The sequence below is a fragment of the Microcaecilia unicolor genome, chromosome 8 (genome assembly GCF_901765095.1).
Source record: "Microcaecilia unicolor chromosome 8, aMicUni1.1, whole genome shotgun sequence".
NCBI lineage: Eukaryota > Metazoa > Chordata > Amphibia > Gymnophiona > Siphonopidae > Microcaecilia > Microcaecilia unicolor.
Genome location: NC_044038.1, coordinates 192,647,476 through 192,668,603, shown reverse-complemented (window position 1 = coordinate 192,668,603; position 21,128 = coordinate 192,647,476). Strand labels below are relative to the sequence as shown.

The following is a 21,128-nucleotide window of genomic DNA, read 5'->3' as shown; positions in this document are numbered from 1 at the left end:
ACCACGGTAGAAAAACAACTGCGGTAACTGCGCCCTCGCAGCAGATGGGAAGGCAGCCGCGTATGCGTGGTGGAGCATGTCTCGCACTCCACAAAGCTCTATAAAGCTTGCTATAAGCTCTGGACTGGGCAATGTGGCGCCACGTTATCCACTTGTGAAAATTAATGGCCTGTTGCTTATCCTTGGAGAAAGTAGAATATACATCATTCAATGCAGAAACTGTAAAGCAAGCCAGATGTTAAAGACAAGAATTGACTCACACAGATATAAGATTGGATACCTCAAAGCACCTTGCTTAGCAGTGAGGTTAATTAGCGTAAAGGTATGCACAAAACTAACACATTTGGAAACATTATCCCCAGAGAAGTGCACCAATGACCTCATGATTTAAAAAAATTCAGGAGCACAAGACTTTTGATGTTAAAATTCATGTATTTATTTACTGGCTTATATTGTCTTTTCTTATGAAGCGGCTACAAAGTGGTTTACAGATGATAAAATGATCAGGTACTTTGAAACTAACAAGAAAAGACTTAAAGATCTGGGATTTGTAACACATTATAAAACTATAAAATTCTACTGCTTTGCCACCTTGGATATCCTTCCTCTCCCCCTCTTTTTTTCACAGACTCCCACTGGAATACTTTATGATTCAATTGCATTATTCAGGTATTCAAAATATAGATCTATAGAGCAGCAATAATTGAAACTAAATAATGAAGAACGCTCTCACAATATTCTAATGGGTAGGGAGCTTTCCACCGCTATATTAAATTTAACAAAATGAAACCTCACATGTCCAGGGTTCCTACAGAGATGAGGCAACCCTTAAACGGACTCATCATCATGGGTTTCCTACCATCCTCCGAAACCAACCCCAGTGTAAAAAACTCCAAAAGGAAGAAAAGACACTGTGGCAAAAAAAAAAAAAAAACAGAGGATACTTTACAATGGTAAAGATCACTACCCATAGAATGTACAAAGAACTGGAAGAACTATGAAGACAAAAATACCCTTTTTGTTTAAATTTTTGTCTTCATAGTTCTTCCAGTTCTTTGTACATTCTATGGGTAATGATCTTTACCATTGTAGAGTATCCTCCGTTTTTTTGCCAGTGTCTTTTCTCCCTTTTAGAGTTTTTTTTATACTGGGGTTGGTTTCGGAGGATGGTAGGAAACCCATGATGAGTCCCGCTTAGGGGTTGAGCATCTTTGTAGGCACCCTGGACTTGTGAGGTTTCATTTTGTTAAATTTAATATAGCAGTGAAAAGCTCCCTACCCATTAGAATATTGTGAGAACGTTCTTCATTATATTCAGGTATTGCCATCTTCTTCTCATCCCGTCCTGACCTGAGAAAGGAAGACTTGGCTCCCCAAAGTTAGTCACAAAACATATTCTGTTACCCCACTAGAAGTCTCACCTTTGTTTTTTTTTGTTCCAATTTCTTCCATTGATGAGGAAAGGTGATTCATTAAGCTGTAATAAATCATAAACTATTAACCATTTATTAACCTTTATTCTATACATTCAGGTGGTCTAACATCATAACCCCACTGCTTTATCAGATTCTTCAATGGAGTACTCACATCACTAACAAAGTGTTAACTAGACCAGGAAATGCCAAATAACAGCTCTGAAAACAAAACAAAGCAAAACTGAAAGTCATTTGTGATAAGAAAAAAAAAAAAGGAGAAGATGAGAGATGAGTACAGAGGAGTTGGATTTCTATACAGGTTTTCCTAAAGACACCGAAGATAGGGAGGAGCTGTCCGACCTCACTCAGTGCCAGAATAATTTACCATATGGGATTTAGGTGGGTGTGGGTGGGTGGAGGTTAGCGAGCACACATTCTTTTTGTTCTGTTTCACTTCCTGCTTTCTTGCCAGAACTAGTTAAACCTGCTCCCTGGCACTGGAATAACTTCAGCAGATAAACTGGGAAGCTCTAACCCAGAATCCCATTGTCAGCACATTGATAATCCAGAGCAAGAAATATATACCTGGATAAGAGCAGAGACCGAGCACCAGGGTGTACATATGAAAAGGGTCCGTGCTTGGAGCTGGATAACTGGATACAAAGGAGGCCTTGCTGTCAAAAGTTGTCTTGGTTTCTTACTGAGTCCACCATATTAACCCACCGCCATAAAAAGATTATGTATATATATATATATATATATATATATATATATATATATATATATATATATAAATAAAAGAGAGAGAGAGCTGCATGACGGGCTATCAATACCAGCATTACTTCTACAAGACACAGTCAGTGTGGACAGTGCACTGTTTGTAATCAATCGTTTCATAATCACCACGATAGTTGAACTATCTATCATACAGTGGTGGAAATAAGTATTTGATCCCTTGCTGATTTTGTAAGTTTGCCCACTGACAAAGACATGAGCAGCCCATAATTGAAGGGTAGGTTATTGGTAACAGTGAGAGATAGCACATCACAAATTAAATCCGGAAAATCACATTGTGGAAAGTATATGAATTTATTTGCATTCTGCAGAGGGAAATAAGTATTTGATCCCCCACCAACCAGTAAGAGATCTGGCCCCTACAGACCAGGTAGATGCTCCAAATCAACTCGTTACCTGCATGACAGACAGCTGTCGGCAATGGTCACCTGTATGAAAGACACCTGTCCACAGACTCAGTGAATCAGTCAGACTCTAACCTCTACAAAATGGCCAAGAGCAAGGAGCTGTCTAAGGATGTCAGGGACAAGATCATACACCTGCACAAGGCTGGAATGGGCTACAAAACCATCAGTAAGACGCTGGGCGAGAAGGAGACAACTGTTGGTGCCATAGTAAGAAAATGGAAGAAGTACAAAATGACTGTCAATCGACAAAGATCTGGGGCTCCACGCAAAATCTCACCTCGTGGGGTATCCTTGATCATGAGGAAGGTTAGAAATCAGCCTACAACTACAAGGGGGGAACTTGTCAATGATCTCAAGGCAGCTGGGACCACTGTCACCACGAAAACCATTGGTAACACATTACGACATAACGGATTGCAATCCTGCAGTGCCCGCAAGGTCCCCCTGCTCCGGAAGGCACATGTGACGGCCCATCTGAAGTTTGCCAGTGAACACCTGGATGATGCCGAGAGTGATTGGGAGAAGGTGCTGTGGTCAGATGAGACAAAAATTGAGCTCTTTGGCATGAACTCAACTCGCCGTGTTTGGAGGAAGAGAAATGCTGCCTATGACCCAAAGAACACCGTCCCCACTGTCAAGCATGGAGGTGGAAATGTTATGTTTTGGGGGTGTTTCTCTGCTAAGGGCACAGGACTACTTCACCGCATCAATGGGAGAATGGATGGGGCCATGTACCGTACAATTCTGAGTGACAACCTCCTTCCCTCCGCCAGGGCCTTAAAAATGGGTCGTGGCTGGGTCTTCCAGCACGACAATGACCCAAAACATACAGCCAAGGCAACAAAGGAGTGGCTCAGGAAGAAGCACATTAGGGTCATGGAGTGGCCTAGCCAGTCACCAGACCTTAATCCCATTGAAAACTTATGGAGGGAGCTGAAGCTGCGAGTTGCCAAGCGACAGCCCAGAACTCTTAATGATTTAGAGATGATCTGCAAAGAGGAGTGGACCAAAATTCCTCCTGACATGTGTGCAAACCTCATCATCAACTACAGAAGACGTCTGACCGCTGTGCTTGCCAACAAGGGTTTTGCCACCAAGTATTAGGTCTTGTTTGCCAGAGGGATTAAATACTTATTTCCCTCTGCAGAATGCAAATAAATTCATATACTTTCCACAATGTGATTTTCCGGATTTAATTTGTGATGTGCTATCTCTCACTGTTACCAATAACCTACCCTTCAATTATGGGCTGCTCATGTCTTTGTCAGTGGGCAAACTTACAAAATCAGCAAGGGATCAAATACTTATTTCCACCACTGTATGTTCATAAACTGTTACAAACTACAAATTTTATCCCTAGTGGAGTAATTTATTTTATTTTCTGCCCATATCCCCTGCTCTGTATTGATTACACAAAATCAAATTCATACTCGTATGCATTCGGCGGGCTGTCACAGACGCTCCTTTAGTTAAACACTGGCTGAACAGGCAGCATTCAATATCAGTTTTAAAATTTGTGGTTTTGGAAACTCCACAACATTTCACAAGTGGTAACTTCCCTCAATATTTGTGGCGAAGGGAGCAACGATGGATATATAAATGGTGTACCAAAAAAAGGATCTTATTTTAATAAAGTTTGTTAACTTCTTAGCACATCCTTGTGCCTGGATTTTTTTTTTTTTTTATTTGGTTCTCTACTTTTGTACTATTTTTGTTTTGTGGAGACTGGCTCTTCCTTTCACTTGTGTATATAAATGGTGTACCTTGATCCCTTCTGAACTGAATAAGTTGAATGGTAGACATTCTTATGACATTAACAGTCTTAATGAGTGTTCAATTTTGAATGGATAGCCAAGATTTGAATTATCCTACCAGCACTATCTTGGAATCACATGACCTTGCTTTTTTAATAGGCAGACTTTAATCACATCTATACCCAATGCAGAGAGAACATTTGAGATGAGAATCTTGAAACAAGGTGTCTTATCCTTACTGACAAGCATGTCATGATATCCATGGATTTTTAAAATGTGTTTTTATTTAGTTTGAAACCAATTTTTTCATGTTTTACTGTTTTTAGACAGACATGGAAGCTGTGGTCTACTACATCATAATTTTGTATTTTGGGGTTCCCTGAGGAAGCGAGTGGCAAAACATGGTCCATGTCAGAACCCTTGTGGAATGCATGCATTCATACAAACTGATTTAAATTCAAGAAATAAACTGTTTCTCGTCAATATCTTTATCAGTTAAGTGCACTTTAAATATTTTTTTCACAAATAGTTGTGTACACTGTAGTTTCATTGATGTGTAATGATTAAAACAAGTTGAATAGTTAACATGTGGCAGACATAAGAAACTCATTGATCTGTGTTTGCCTCAACTTTTATTAGCACATAGTTAAAAAAAATTTTTAAGTGTTCTAGTTCTCTCTTTTGATGGCTCTAGGTTAATATGGTAGCTAAATTTTACAATTTCCCCCAGCAGATTAAAATTATTTACTCATCTTGATATTTTTTGGCTTCTTACTGAACACGGGGCAGTGTTTGTTGCCTCTGAGCCTTCTGGGCTTGCTTCAGCTCATAGAGCCACTTGATGACCCTAGCATTGCGCTCAATGATAGAGACACTGCAGGGTGCCTGATGTTGCTGGCTGTATCTGCTATGCTGTGAATGGGCACAATCTGAGCCACCAGCATTGTCAGTGAGGGCAGAGCTTTGATATGTACCAGATACAATGTCAGAGCTTGCCCGTGTTAAATGCTCTGGGTTGATCTCCTCAGGAGCCAGGCCACAGTAATTGAAGAAACGCTCAAGGTCAGCAGTTGCCCTAGAAAAGCAATCACTCAAGTCTGATTTAGACTGGGACATCCAGGGCTGCTTCACTGAGCTAGCCATTTGCCCATCACTGGAGGGTTTCTTTGGGAAACCACATGTGGAAAGATCAGAGTTGACTGGAGTGACCATGACAGTTGGGCACAGTCGAGGCCGTGAGGCCACACTTGGTCGGACATCCACACGCCGTATTGCTACCAAGCCAGAGGCTCTGCCTGCAGTCATACTGCTAGGTTGCTTGCATGGACTTCGAGCTGGCAACAGTGGCATCTCACATGAAGAGGGGTCCAGTACCCCCCACTTTCCTTGGGTACTAGAATCCAGAGGCAGAAGGCGTTCACATTTGAAAGTGACCAGGGGCAGAGGGCTATCAAGAAAGTCAAAGTCTGGTGTCCCCTGTCTCTCTTGGGTGGCAGAGTCTGGGGCCAGAAGGGTATTGCAGTGTTCAGTCTGCACTGGAGTCAGATTGATGAGGTTGTGAAGAATTTGCAGATTGAGAGATGTCCTGGGAGCCTCATCTTTCATGCTCTTGCTTGAGGGCAGGAGACCTCTCTGCACCACTGAGGAGAAGAGTGGTCGGTGCTGTGGCTTCACCGGCTCCTGACGAGTACTCATCACCCACTTGCTCTTCACATATTTGGCTTTGTCAGCCTCAAGACGCTCCACGGCACTGGGTTTGCGGGTGCCATGTTCTGCCAGCCTAAGGAAGGGGAGTGGTCTGACCGAAGAGTTTGAAACAAAGTTGGACTTCTGTGCTGCTTCTATAGGCATCATGAACAAAACTCCAAGTCTCTCTATGCAGAACTGCGACCAACCACACAACCACACAACCAGCATTTAGTTCCAGCGGAAACATCAAAGTTTCTGGGGAGCTTCACATCCATCATCAGTTCCCAAGGAAGCTTGGACAACAGACATCCGGCTTCAGAGTGGCCTCCAACTCCTGCAAACAGAAGCAATGAAATCAAAATTATCGAGGGAGGTGTACACAGAATAAGGTAGCACCATACCTAGATCCAGTGCTTTAAAGTCTGAACAACAAACACAAAAAGAACAACAAAATTCTTCAGGCATAGCATGACCAACCTGAACTCAGTATGCACAGACACTGCAGATATTAGCAGGTTTATGCACATTGTACATGTGGAGTGGAGGAGTACCCTAATGGTCAGTGCAGTGAGCTGCAATCTAGGGAAACTGGGTTCAATTCCTACTGCTGCTCCTTGTGACCATGGGCAAGTCACTTAACCTTCTACTGCCCCAGGTACAAAAAGCAACTTAGACTGTAAGCCCACTAGGGACAGAGAAAATACCTGTATGTAATGTATAAAGCACTGTACACATCTAGTAGCACTATAGAAACAATTAGGAGTAAAATAAAGATTTTAGAAAAACCGCTATCTACATGTTTAGAACCACAAAATGCACAGTTTGGGAGGAAGCATGTAGTGGGTCATTTGGACAGACCAGTAAAGTATGTATGTATTTCCAATTTTACCAAGGCAATACATGCATACTTTTAAAAATCAAGATGTTGACATTTCTGCCTGCTCTGAGGCTGGTGTGTCAGTCAACTGCTCATTTGGGATAACAATTTTTTTCACTAGGATTCTTAACCAGAGCCTTCTTGGACGTACAGTTTTATAAAACTCAGCACTTAATACATTCATACTCCTGACTGATGTTGCTCTTTTTTGTTTTTAATGTATTCCTGCTGGACATGTTGCACATTCATATTCTGCCCTCCTTACAGATATTTCACAAAAGGCCTTGTGTTCAGCAGAGCCTTTTGTAAAATACCCAGAAAATTATGCATGTCTCAGTCTGGATATCCCAAATCCAATCTAGACAAATCAGCAAAAATCAGCCTTACTGTGTTCAAATCTCACTTTCCAGCACCCACTACCCATCACTGTGTATGCACAGTCTTACTCCAAAACCTGCCTTTTCCCTTTTCCACTAGACCTTTTAGCAACAACAGACCCTGTTTACAAAAGTTAATTAGAAAAAGGGTGTATTATTTCTTGTAGTACAAAGACTTAAGAGAGAGGTTGAAGCATTGGTTTCTCATGGGGACCAAGAATCATGTGGTGAATGGATGATGTTCAATTGCCTGCCTTCACTTAATAAACTCTGGCTGCAGGATCAAACTGTGAGAAAATGATATCAAAATGTCCAGTGCAACGTGTTTGCTGAATGTACCATCCCCTGCTCCTCATCTACAAGGAAAAAGATAATTCACCTGAAGGGTACAGAGGGACTTTGATTGATAATAAATGGGAGCATTAAAATAGTTTTTTTCGAAATATCAAAATACTTAATTGTGTTTTCTGTTTCAGTATTCAGCGCCCTAGTTTGTTACTACCTCAGACGCAGGTTCTATGGAACCGAAATGTTCTGTTTCCCATATAGTGGACGTTGGGAGCTTCGGTCACTTTCAGTGCTGCACTTGTGCGATGCTAAATCGCTCATCAGTTAAGTACAAAGGCTGTTTGTTTGTTTTTTTGCTGTCTTTGTCTGTCGTTTTCTTTTTATTGTTGAACTTAGTGCAAATAAAAAATAAAAATGTAATATCCACAAAAAGATCACCACAGCTCAAGAGGCAGATGATTATTCTATATTCAGTGCTGCAGATCTGATATAGCTGGAGGCTATAAGAGATCTCATAGCTGGTTGACTTGGTTTATGTTGCCTCAATGCTGAATTTACTTTGTGAATGTTTTGTGAATTTGATACATTCTACATAAAATGTTCTTTCTACCACTGATGCTCATTTAAAACACTTCCCTTACCTCTTTTTACAATTTGTTTTTGGAGTGTTGGATTTTTCCCTTTTCTTGGTGGATAGAATCCCAAATAAATAGCAGGATTTCATACTACCAATCCCAGGGACAGCAGTGGCTTTCCCCATTTCTAACTCAATAGCAGACTATGGACTTTTTTCTCCAAGCACTTGTCTAAATGCAATAACATATAGCAGGCCAACATCCAGGGCCAGAAATGAGAATGTCCATCCTTAGACAATATAAAAATGAACACATGAAGCTGTAACCTGTCTTTTGTGACCCACCTGTTGTGTTGCTGAAGAGAGTGGAGAGGTGGATTGTAGTTTGTTTGCTGTCTCTGTGTGAACCATGAACCCCGCATATTGAATCCTGCCTGTTGTGTTTGGCTCTTCTTGAACTTGTTGCCCCTATCTGCTTCCCCCTAGCCAAGTCCATCCCCTGCTGTATATTAGGTCCCATCCCTCTTTGGTGTATACAGCGAATGCTACATACCTGTAGAAGGTATTCTCCGAGGACAGCAGGCTGATTGTTCTCACTGATGGGTGACGTCCACGGCAGCCCCTCCAATCGGAATCTTCACTAGCAAAAGCCTTTGCTAGCCCTCGCGCGCCGATGCGCGGCCGTCTTCCCGCCCGAAACCGGCTCGTGCCGGCCAGTCTCATATGTAGCAAGACAAAGACTAGAGAAGACACAACTCCAAAGGGGAGACGGGCGGGTTTGTGAGAACAATCAGCCTGCTGTCCTCGGAGAATACCTTCTACAGGTATGTAGCATTCGCTTTCTCCGAGGACAAGCAGGCTGCTTGTTCTCACTGATGGGATATCCCTAGCCCCCAGGCTCACTCAAAACAACAACCATGGTCAATTGGGCCTCGCAACGGCGAGGACATAACTGAGATTGACCTAAAAAAATTTACCAACTAACTGAGAGTGCAGCCTGGAACAGAACAAACATGGGCCTAGAGGGGTGGAGTTGGATCCTAAACCCCGAACAGATTCTGAAGCACTGACTGCCCGAACCGACTGTCGCGTCGGGTATCCTGCTGCAGGCAGTAATGAGATGTGAATGTGTGGACAGATGACCACGTCACAGCTTTGCAAATCTCTTCAATAGTGGCTGACTTCAAGTGGGCTACCAACGCTGCCATGGCTCTAACATTATGAGCCGTGACATGACCCTCAAGAGCCAGCCCAGCCTGGGCGTAAGTGAAGGAAATGCAATCTGCTAGCCAATTGGATATGGTGCGTTTTCCCACAGCCACTCCCCTCCTGTTGGGATCAAAAGAAACAAACAATTGGGCGGACTGTCTGTTGGGCTGTGTCCGCTCCAGATAGAAGGCCAATGCTCTCTTGCAGTCCAATGTGTGCAGCTGACGTTCAGCAGGGCAGGAATGAGGACGGGGAAAGAATGTTGGCAAGACAATTGACTGGTTCAGATGGAACTCCGACACAACCTTTGGCAAGAACTTAGGGTGAGTGCGGAGGACTACTCTGTTATGATGAAATTTGGTGTAAGGGGCCTGGGCTACCAGGGCCTGAAGCTCACTGACTCTACGAGCTGAAGTAACTGCCACCAAGAAAATGACCTTCCAGGTCAAGTACTTCAGATGGCAGGAATTCAGTGGCTCAAAAGGAGGTTTCATCAGCTGGGTGAGAACGACATTGAGATCCCATGACACTGTAGGAGGCTTGACAGGGGGCTTTGACAAAAGCAAACCTCTCATGAAGCGAACAACTAAAGGCTGTCCCGAGATCGGCTTACCTTCCACACGGTAATGGTATGCACTGATTGCACTAAGGTGAACCCTTACAGAGTTGGTCTTGAGACCAGACTCAGACAAGTGCAGAAGGTATTCAAGCAGGGTCTGTGTAGGACAAGAGCGAGGATCTAGGGCCTTGCTGTCACACCAGACGGCAAACCTCCTCCACAGAAAGAAGTAACTCCTCTTAGTGGAATCTTTCCTGGAAGCAAGCAAGATGCGGGAGACACCCTCTGACAGACCCAAAGAGGCAAAGTCTACGCTCTCAACATCCAGGCCGTGAGAGCCAGGGACCGGAGGTTGGGATGCAGAAGCGCCCCTTCGTCCTGCGTGATGAGGGTCGGAAAACACTCCAATCTCCACGGTTCTTCGGAGGACAACTCCAGAAGAAGAGGGAACCAGATCTGACGCGGCCAAAAAGGAGCAATCAGAATCGTGGTGCCTCGGTCTTGCTTGAGTTTCAACAAAGTCTTCCCCACCAGAGGTATGGGAGGATAAGCATACAGCAGACCCTCCCCCCAATCCAGGAGGAAGGCATCCGATGCCAGTCTGCCGTGGGCCTGAAGCCTGGAACAGAACTGAGGGACTTTGTGGTTGGCTCGAGATGCGAAGAGGTCTACCAAGGGGGTGCCCCACACCTGGAAGATCTGTCGCACTACACGGGAATTGAGCGACCACTCGTGAGGTTGCATAATCCTGCTCAACCTGTCGGCCAGACTGTTGTTTACGCCTGCCAGATATGTGGCTTGGAGCACCATGCCGTGACGGCGAGCCCAGAGCCACATGCTGACGGCTTCCTGACACAGGGGGCGAGATCCAGTGCCCCCCTGCTTGTTGACGTAGTACATGGCAACCTGGTTGTCTGTCTGAATTTGGATAATTTGGTGGGACAGCCGATCTCTGAAAGCCTTCAGAGCGTTCCAGATCGCTCGCAACTCCAGAAGATTGATCTGCAGATCGCGTTCCTGGAGGGACCAGTTTCCTTGGGTGTGAAGCCCATCGACATGAGCTCCCCATCCCAGGAGAGACGCATCCGTTGTCAGCACTTTTTGTGGCTGAGGAATTTGGAAAGGACGTCCCAGAGTCAAATTGGACCAAATCGTCCACCAATACAGGGATTTGAGAAAACTCGTGGACAGGTGGATCACGTCTTCTAGATCTCCAGCAGCCTGAAACCACTGGGAAGCTAGGGTCCATTGGGCAGATCTCATGTGAAGGCGGGCCATGGGAGTCACATGAACTGTGGAGGCCATGTGGCCCAGCCATCTCAACATCTGCCGAGCTGTGATCTGCTGGGACGCTCGAACCCGCGAGACGAGGGACAACAAGTTGTTGGCTCTCGCCTCTGGGAGATAGGCGCGAGCCGTCCGAGAATCCAGCAGAGCTCCTATGAATTCGAGTTTCTGCACTGGGAGAAGATGGGACTTTGGATAATTTATCACAAACCCCAGTAGCTCCAGGAGGCGAATAGTCATCTGCATGGACTGCAGGGCTCCTGCCTCGGATGTGTTCTTCACCAGCCAATCGTCGAGATATGGGAACACGTGCACCCCCAGCCTGCGAAGTGCCGCTGCTACTACAGCCAAGCACTTTGTGAACACCCTGGGCGCAGAGACGAGCCCAAAGGGTAGCACACAATACTGGAAGTGACGTGTGCCCAGCTGAAATCGCAGATACTGCCTGTGAGCTGGCAGTATCGGGATGTGTGTGTAGGCATCCTTCAAGTCCAGAGAGCATAGCCAATCGTTTTCCTGAATCATGGGAAGAAGGGTGCCCAGGAAAAGCATCCTGAACTTTTCTTTGACCAGATATTTGTTCAGGGCCCTTAGGTCTAGGATGGGACGCATCCCCCCTGTTTTCTTTTCCACAAGGAAGTACCTGGAATAGAATCCCAGCCCTTCCTGCCCGGATGGCACGGGCTCGACCGCATTGGCGCTGAGAAGGGCAGAGAGTTCCTCTGCAAGTACCTGCTTGTGCTGGAAGCTGTAAGACTGAGCTCCCGGTGGACAATTTGGAGGTTTTGAGGCCAAATTGAGGGCGTATCCTTGCCGGACTATTTGAAGAACCCACTGATCGGAGGTTATGAGAGGCCACCTTTGGTGAAAAGCTTTCAACCTCCCTCCGCCTGGCAGGTCACCCGGCACTGACACTTGGATGTCGGCTATGCTCTGCTGGAGCCAGTCAAAAGCTCGTCCCTTGCTTTTGCTGGGGAGCCGAGGGGCCTTGCTGAGGCGCATGCTGCTGACGAGAGCGAGCGCGCTGGGGCTTAGCCTGGGCCGCAGGCTGTCGAGAAGGAGGATTGTACCTACGCTTACCAGAAGAGTAGGGAACAGTCTTCCTTCCCCCCAAAAATCTTCTACCTGTAGAGGTAGAGGCTGAAGGCTGCCGGCGGGAGAACTTGTCGAATGCGGTGTCCCGCTGGTGGAGCTGCTCTACCAGCTGTTCGACTTTCTCTCCAAAAATATTATCCGCACGGCAAGGCGAGTCCGCAATCCGCCGCTGGATTCTATTCTCCAGGTCGGAGGCACGCAGCCATGAGAGTCTGCGCATCACCACACCTTGAGCAGCGGCCCTGGACGCAACATCAAAGGTGTCATACACCCCTCTGGCCAGGAATTTTCTGCACGCCTTCAGCTGCCTGACCACCTCCTGAAAAGGCTTGGCTTGCTCAGGGGGGAGCGCATCCACCAAGCCCGCCAACTGCCGCACATTATTCCGCATGTGTATGCTCGTGTAGAGCTGGTAGGACTGAATCTTGGCCACGAGCATAGAAGAATGGTAGGCCTTCCTCCCAAAGGAGTCCAAGGTTCTAGAGTCCTTGCCCGGGGGCGCCGAAGCATGCTCCCTAGAACTCTTGGCCTTCTTTAGGGCCAAATCCACAACTCCAGAGTCATGAGGCAACTGAGTGCGCATCAGCTCTGGGTCCCCATGGATCCGGTACTGGGACTCAATCTTCTTGGGAATGTGGGGGTTAGTTAATGGCTTGGTCCAGTTCGCCAGCAATGTCTTTTTTAGGACATGATGCATGGGTACTGTGGACGCTTCCTTAGGTGGAGAAGAATAGTCCAGGAGCTCAAACATTTCAGCCCTGGGCTCGTCCTCCACAACCACCGGGAAGGGGATGGCCGTAGACATCTCCCGGACAAAGGAAGCGAAAGACAGACTCTCGGGAGGGGAAAGCTGTCTTTCAGGAGAGGGAGTGGGATCAGAAGGAAGACCCTCAGACTCCTCGTCAGAGAAATATCTGATGTCTTCCTCTTCTTCCCACGAGGCCTCACCCTCGGTGTCAGACACAAGTTCACGAACCTGTGTCTGCAACCGTGCCCGGCTCGACTCCGTGGAACCACGGCCACGGTGGGAGCGTCGAGAGGTAGACTCCCTCGCCCGCACCGGCGAAGCTCCCTCCGCCGACGTAGTCGGGGAGCCTTCCTGGGAGGCGACCGCAGTCGGTACCGCACGCGGCACCGACGCCGGAGACCTCACCCCGGGCGATGGACCAGCCGGCGCCTCGCTCGACGGTACCGGAGGCGCAAGCACCCCCGGTACCGGAGGGGTAGTGCGCAACAGCTCTCCCAGGATCTCTGGGAGAACGGCCCGGAGGCTCTCGTTCAGAGCGGCTGCAGAAAAAGGCATGGAGGTCGATGCAGGCGTCGATGTCAGAGTCTGTTCCGGGCGTGGAGGCTGTTCCGGGCTGTCCAGAGTGGAGCGCATCGACACCTCTTGGACAGAGGGTGAGCGGTCCTCTCGGTGCCGATGCCTGCTGGGTGCCGACTCCCTCGGCGACCCAGAGCTCTCGGTGCCGACACGGGAAGGGGACCGGTGTCGATGCTTCTTCGATTTTTTGGAGCGAAGCACGTCACCGGCGCTTCCCGGCACCGACGAGGACATAGAATCCAACCGTCTCTTCCTCGGGGCCGAGACCGAAGAGGGTCGGTCTCGGGGGGGCTGTACCGCAGGAGCCCTCAGGGTAGGGGGAGACCCACCCAAAGGCTCACCGCCACCAGCAGGGGAATGGACAGCCCTCACCTGCACTCCAGACGAAGCACCACCGTCCGACGACATCAGCAGACGAGGTCCCGGTACCACCGACGTCGACACAGTCGTCCGATGTCTCAGCGCCGATGCAGAGGGTCGATGCCTCGATACACTCGATGCACTGGCGGCCGAGGATGAAGGTCTGGACGCTGGAGACGTCGATGCACTCGATACCCCCGGTGCCGATGCCGACGAAGAGCCCGAGAACAAAATGTTCCACTGAGCTAACCTCGCTACCTGAGTCCACTTTTGTAAAAGGGAACACAGACTACAGGCCTGAGGGCGGTGCCCAGCCCCCAGACACTGAAGACACGACGCGTGCCTGTCAGTGAGCACCCGGGTGGGCGCACTGGGTGCACTTCTTGAAGCCGCTGGAAGGCTTCGATGTCATGGGCGGAAAAATCACGCCGGCGAGATCAAAACTCGAAATGGCGAAAATTGGCACCACAAAAATGGGGAGAAGAAAATTTCGACCGAGGCCTAACTAAGGCCTACCCCGACGATGAAAGAAAACTTACCGGGGCAAAAAGCTCGAAATACGGGAAGGGAAAAACCAAAAGTATCTTCCCGAAACACTTCTCAAACTTTCTTAGAAAAAACGAGTCGAAAACGACGCGCAAGGTCAACTTTCCGGGGCACGAACGGCGAAACACGACCGTACCGAGCGCGGACAAAAGAAGACTGGCCGGCACGAGGGAAGACGGCCGCACATGCGCATCGGCGTGCGAGGGCTAGCAAAGGCTTTTGCTAGTGAAGATTCCGATTGGAGGGGCTGCCGTGGACGTCACCCATCAGTGAGAACAAGCAGCCTGCTTGTCCTCGGAGAAATCCTCTATCAACCCCTCATTGACCCCAAACCAGCACACCTCCCATAAGTTCCTGACCTACCTGTACTGTTTCTCACTGGCCCTGTGTGCAGTGCCTGTGTGATTGTGCAGCCCCTGTTTGTCAGTATGCAAGTGTCCAGGTACTGACTGGTTGTGCAGAATGTGCTGTGTGCTTTCTGCTAGTTGAGTGTCTCACTAAGTGGTGATTGGATCTGCAGTACGTGGCTGTGTTCACAGTGCTGTTAGTGTGTTGCATCTGTGATGATGGGACAGCTGCACAACAGGCATGAATGAGTATCTCATACATGAATTTCTAGATGTAGCTGAAGGTAAGGAAGGGAAGGCTAGCAAGAGACACTCCTATCAAAGATTATTCACACCAAGAACCCAGTTCTTGGACCCTTACTGATGGGGAGTGCATTACAAGGTTCTGTTTTGATAGGCTTGCCATACAGCACCTCTGTCAGCAGCTAGAACCCCTCCTTCAGGCCAGGACACACAGAAGCAATCCTGTGCCAGTCCAAGATCACAGCCTCCCTTGCCTTTCTCACTACTGGAAACTTTCAGTATATGTTAGCAGTCACTGCAGACCTCAGCCAGCCCGCTGTCTCACACTGTTTATCCCAGTTCCTAGATGCCTCTCTCACACACAGCTCTGACTACAAAGTCCTTCTCAGTACAGTACAGGAGATCCAAGATATCATGACTCAATTCTAGGGCATGGACTACTATAGGTCTGGCCCTCAGACCCCCAAGAGCAAGTGAGGCCACCTATAGAAATAGAAAATCCCTTCATTCCATGAACATACAGGATGTCTGTGCACAGTATCGGGTCATCATGACTCCTATATTTTCCAGCACTCAGGAATCTACCAGCACCTTCACAGAAATGAAATAGAAGTGCTGGCTCTTAGGTAAGCATGACCTTTTTTTCCCTTCACCTAAAGATTTCTTCAGATGCTCCCACCACCCCTCTGCTCCAAACCCTCTCCCCCACTCTAAGTGCCCATAGCTAGCAATACACACCCCTTTCTGTAATCTTTGCTCCTTTCCTCACAGGTGATAGAGGGTATCCCCAACACACCAGGCTCATGGCACCCATTCTACAACCACAAAATGAGGCAGAGGAGTGCTACAATGCAGCACATTACAGCACACGCTCCATAATAGAAATGCACCTTTGGCAATCTCAAGCACAGATTTTGATTTCTGGGGGGCAAACTCTATACCCTTGAAAAGGTCCACAAGATATTCATAGCTTATTGCATGCTGCATGGGTAGTCACTGGCTTGGATGTGAGGTGCACATGTGCTGTACCAGTGATGGAGACACAGTCACAGGTGCAGCCTAAGAACCTAATGGGTGAGGACCCATGCATATGAGGCATACAGATGACTGGGAGAGGTCAACAGACCATGTTTGGCCTTCCATACCTTCTAGCCACCTCTGCAGGAACCTCCTTGATACAATCACAGTACTGGATTAGAGGTGGAAAACATATATTTGGAAGGATCCTGCTATGGTATCAGCATGGCAATTTGTTCAGGCCCCTCAGTGATGCCAGGGCCTGGACACCAACCCATGACTCATACACATAACGGTTGGCCTGGCAATGGACTTCTTTTGGGGGGAGGAAGTATTCCTCCGAAACTGTGCTTTGACTATAGAGGGAAACAACCTATTTGGAGATTTCATAGCCCCTGCAAGGTATGATGGCCTGATGGTTCACAGGATGGCGTTAAACCTCATAATGACATATACATTCTGTGTAGACTCGGAGATCTAGTGTTTGGATGGCACCCAGTGCTCTGAAGGCCTTCTGTGGTCCTTTGTTGTAGCCTCCTTGAATGTGACCTTGTATGGTATATGTGAGGTGTGGTCTAGGGGTTACGACTGAGGGCTGTGGGCTCTGAATTCAGAGGAACTGGGTTCAATTTTCACTGCAGCTCTGTATGGTTCTAGGTTCTTTTCCTTGCCAAAGCTGCTCTTATGTGTATGTACCTGTGTGGTAATGAGAGCAAGGTTGGGTCCAGAGCCCAGGCAAAGTGGCAGATCTGCCAAGACTCCTGCTTTTGTGGGTCATCTCCTGCACTCCCACAGAGGAGCTGGGATTTCCTGCTGAGCAGCCTCTCCTTAGCAGGAAGGAGAGGATACTGAGGTTCTGCTGTGGGTAGGGCTGGGCAGTGTTGTGAGTAGGGTGAAGTGGAATTATGGGCAGAAGGAGCAGGCCCTAAATCTCCTGCATAGGTTGGTCCCCTTGGCAGCTCTGGAGCCACTCAGCAGAAACAGAAAACTACTACTACTACTACTACTTAACATTTCTAAAGCGCTACTAGGGTTACGCAGCGCTGTACAATTTAACAGAGGGACGGTCCCTGCTCAAGGAGCTTACAATCTAAGAGACAAGTGAAAGGACAGTCCGATAGGGGCGGTCAAATTGGGGCAGTCTGGATTTAGTGAATGGTAAGAGTTAGGTGCAGAATGCAGCATTAAAGAGGTGGGTTTTAAGCAAAGACTTGAAGTTGGGCAGGGAGGAGGCTTGGCGTAAGGGCTCAGGAAGGTTGTTCCAAGCATAGCGTGAGGTGAGGCAGAATGAGCGGAGCCTGGAGTTGGCGGTGTTTGAGAAGGGTACAGAGAGAAGGGATTTGTCCTGTGAACGGAGGTTATGGGCGGGAAAATAGGGGGAGATGAGGGAGGAGAGGTAGTGAGGGGTAGCAGACTGAATGCATTTGTAGGTAAGAAGGAGACGCTTGAATTGGATGCGGTATCTGATTGGAAGCCAGTGAAGTGACCTGAGGAGAGGGGTGATATGAGTAAATCGGTTTTGGCGGAATATGAGACATGCCGCAGAGTTCTGAACAGATTGAAGGGGGATAGATGGCTAAGTGGGAGGCCAGTGAGGAGTAAGTTGCAGTAGTCAAGGTGAGAGGTAATGACAGCATGGACGAGAGTTCGGGTGGTGTGTTCAGAGAGGAAAGGGCGAATTTTGCTGATGTTAAAGAGGAAGAAGCGGCAGGTCTTGGCAGTCTGCTGGATATGCGCAGAGGAGGAGAGGGAGGAGTCAAAGATGACTCCGAGGTTGCGGGCAGATGAGACGGGGAGGATGAGGGTGTTATCAACTGAGATAGAAAGTGGAGGAAGAGGAGACGTGGGTTTTGGTGGCAAGACAATGAGCTCGGTCTTGGACATGTTCAGTTTTAGGTGGCGGTTGGACATCCAGGCAGCAATGTCGGACAGGCAAGCTAATACCTTTGCCTGGGTCTCTGCGGTGATGTCTGGTGTGGACAGATATAGCTGGGTATCATCAGCATAGAGATGATACTGAAAACCATGAGATGAGATCAGGGCGCCCAGGGAAGAGTGTAGATTGAGAAGAGAAGGGGTCCAAGGACCGATCCCTGGGGAACACCAACAGAGAGGGGGATAGGGGTGGAGGAAGATCCATGAGAGTGAACTCTGAAGGTGTGGTGGGAGAGATAGGAGGAGAACCAGGAGAGGACAGAGCCCTGGAACCCAAATGAGGACAGTGTGGCAAGAAGTAAGTCATGATTCACAGTGTCAAAAGCGGCGGATAGATCAAGGAGGATGAGGATGGAGTAGTGGCCTCTGGATTTGGCAAGGAACAGGTCATTACAGACTTTAGAGAGTGCTGTTTCTGTCGAGTGAAGAGGGCGGAAACCGGATTGAAGTGGATCGAGGATGGTATGAGAGGAGAGAAAATCAAGGCAGCGACTGTGAACGGCACGCTCAAGTATTTTGGAAAGGAAGGGTAAGAGGGAGATGGGGCGGTAATTGGAGGGACAGGTAGGGTCAAATGATGGTTTTTTGAGGAGAGGTGTGACTACGGCGTGCTTGAAGGTAGGGACAGTTGCAGTGGAGAGAGAGAGGTTGAGGATATGACAGATGGAGGGGGTGACAGTATGAGAGATGATGTTAAGTAAGTTGGTGGGGATGGGATCAGAAGAGCAGGTGGTGGATTTCGATGAGGAAAGAAGGCGAGAGGTTTCCTCCTCGGTGATGACAGGAAAGGAGGAGAAGGAGGCCTGGGTTGGTTGGGTGAGGGAGAGGGTTGCAGGGTGAAGAAGAGATGGCTTGGTAGTGAACTCAAGGTTGATCTTTTGCATCTTGTCGCGGAAGTAATCAGCCAGTGATTGAGGAGAGAGCGAGGGTGGGGTGGGAGCGGAGGGCACTTTGAGGAGGGAGTTAAGGATGGAGAAGAGATGACGGGGGTTGGAGCTGAGAGAATTGGTCAATTGGGTGTAGTAGTCCTGTTTGGCAAGGAAAAGGGAGGAGTGGAAGGAGGATAACATGAATTTGTAGTGAAGGAAATCTGATTTGGTGCGGGATTTCCTCCAGAGGCGCTCCGCAGATCGGGTGCAGGAGCGAAGGTGACGGATGCAAGGGGTCAGCCAGGGCTGGGGATTAGTACGCTTTGTGGGACGGGAGGTGGAAGGTGCGAGGGTGTCCAGAGCAGAGGAGAGAGTGGCATTGTAAACGGAAACAGCCTTGTCGACAGACTCGGAGGACATGATGGAGGGGAGGAGATTAGAAATATTAGAGGATAGGGTGGGAGGGTCGATAGCCTGGAGATTCCTGGAGGTAGTGGTTAAAGTTGGACAGGGCTGGGGAGGGGGGGTGAAGAAGTGTGAAGGTGATTAGGTGATGATCGGAGAGAGGAAGAGTTGAAACACGGAAATTGGAGGGAGAGCTGGAAGAGGAGAGCACGAGGTCAAAACAATGGCCGTCTCGGTGAGTAGGGGTGGTGGAGCAAAGCTGAAGGAGGAAGTTAGAGTGAGGAACTGAGAAGCGCGAGGGTTGGACTGGTCATCAACGTGTATGTTAAAATCTCCGAGAATAAGGGCCGGAGATGAGGGTTCAAGAAAGACGGAAAGCCAGGCATCGAAGTCGGTGAGGAAGGAAGAGAGGGGTTTATTAGGGGGGCGGTAAATGACAGCCACTCTGAGTGGAAATGGGTAGAATAGCCGGATGGAGTGAGCTTCAAAGGATGAGAAGCAGTGAGACTGTGGTAGGAGGAGGGGTTGGAAACTACAGGAGGGTGAGAGAAGTAGCCCGACGCCTCCACCGCGGCCAGCTGTGCGGGGAGTGGAGAAGAGATAACCTCCATGACAAAGGGCCGCGACTGAGGCAGAGTCATCAGGGGAGAGCCAGGTTTCAGTTAGGGCGAGCAGTTGAAGGGAACGAGATATGAAGAGATCGTGGGTGAAGGGCAGTTTGTTGCAGACCGAGTGGGCATTCCACAAGGCACATGAGAAGGGGAGGGAAGAGGGGGGGAGGAGGGGAATAGAAAAGAGTGGAGACATCACGGAATCGTTTGCATGGATAGGAGGAGGACAGGTTAGGGGGGCCTGGATTAGGATTAATGTCTCCCGCGGATAGCAGGAGGAGGAGCAAGAGAGTGCGGAGGAGGGTGGGGGAGGTCGGGCGACGAAGACGGGGTGCACTGAGGAGGAATGGTGATGGGTTAATGGTAGGAAGGAGGTGTTGAAGGTTAAGAGCGAGGAAGGAGGAGGGGGCCAAGAGAGATGGTGAGGTGGTGAGGGATGCCGTAGTGAGCAGGACGTATTAATTTGTTAGCGTCACAGGCAAAGGAGAAAATAAACTAGTCCTATGCAGCAAAATCTCCCGTGGTCTTGCTCCAGCAGGCCACAACATGCACTATGGTCTCTTGTCAACAATATTCACCAGCCTGCCTCTGGCTGGCTTAAGAATACAGTTTTTCCAAAGTCCAAAGTTAAGTTTGGCCTATGTGGCTGTCGCTGTTAATAGACATGGGGTGCAGGTGTATGCAGTGAGCCTTCACTGGTTCCTTCTGGGCCCCTTAACCTAGCTATGGCCTCCTGGCTCCACCCCTCCCATGTCACTTCCCCTATGGGCAGGACTATGAGTTTTTAAGATGGTTCTGACTGAAGATGGCCATGTCCTACAGACTCCCTCATATCGCCTCCTCCTCAGCTCAACCCTACTGTAGAGCGCCTACCAATAAACACCCAAGGTTCCCAGACCAGTCCCAGGAAAACCCAGAATCCTGCCCCAGACAGGCAAAGCTCTGAAGCACTATAGCATAGATGGGGCAAACAAGTTATAGTTGCCGTTGGGCCCCGTCACACCAATGGCTTTGACGCACCCAGATCTCTGGCACAGGGAAGGATGGAGTAGCCTAATGCTAAGCACAGCAGTCTCAGAACCAGTAGAATTGGGTCCAATTCCCACTGCAGCTCCTTGTAACTCTGGACAAGTCACTTAACCCTC

General features: G+C 48.4%; 1 protein-coding gene across 9 annotated transcripts in view; it reads right to left on the bottom strand.

Moving 5' to 3' along the window:
• Positions 1 to 432: 432 nt before the first annotated feature.
• Positions 433 to 21,128, bottom strand: part of FAM110A (family with sequence similarity 110 member A) — a 52,821-nt gene continuing 32,125 nt past the window's right edge. For all 9 annotated transcript variants that reach the window (XM_030212148.1, XM_030212144.1, XM_030212146.1 and 6 more), the window contains 2 exons: positions 3,932 to 6,394; positions 433 to 2,335 (listed from right to left, as the gene is read on the bottom strand). In XM_030212148.1, the coding sequence (XP_030068008.1) occupies positions 5,143 to 6,288 (1,146 nt within the window). In that variant the 5' untranslated portion in view covers positions 6,289 to 6,394 and the 3' untranslated portion in view covers positions 433 to 2,335; positions 3,932 to 5,142. The remainder of the gene's footprint in view (positions 2,336 to 3,931; positions 6,395 to 21,128) is intronic.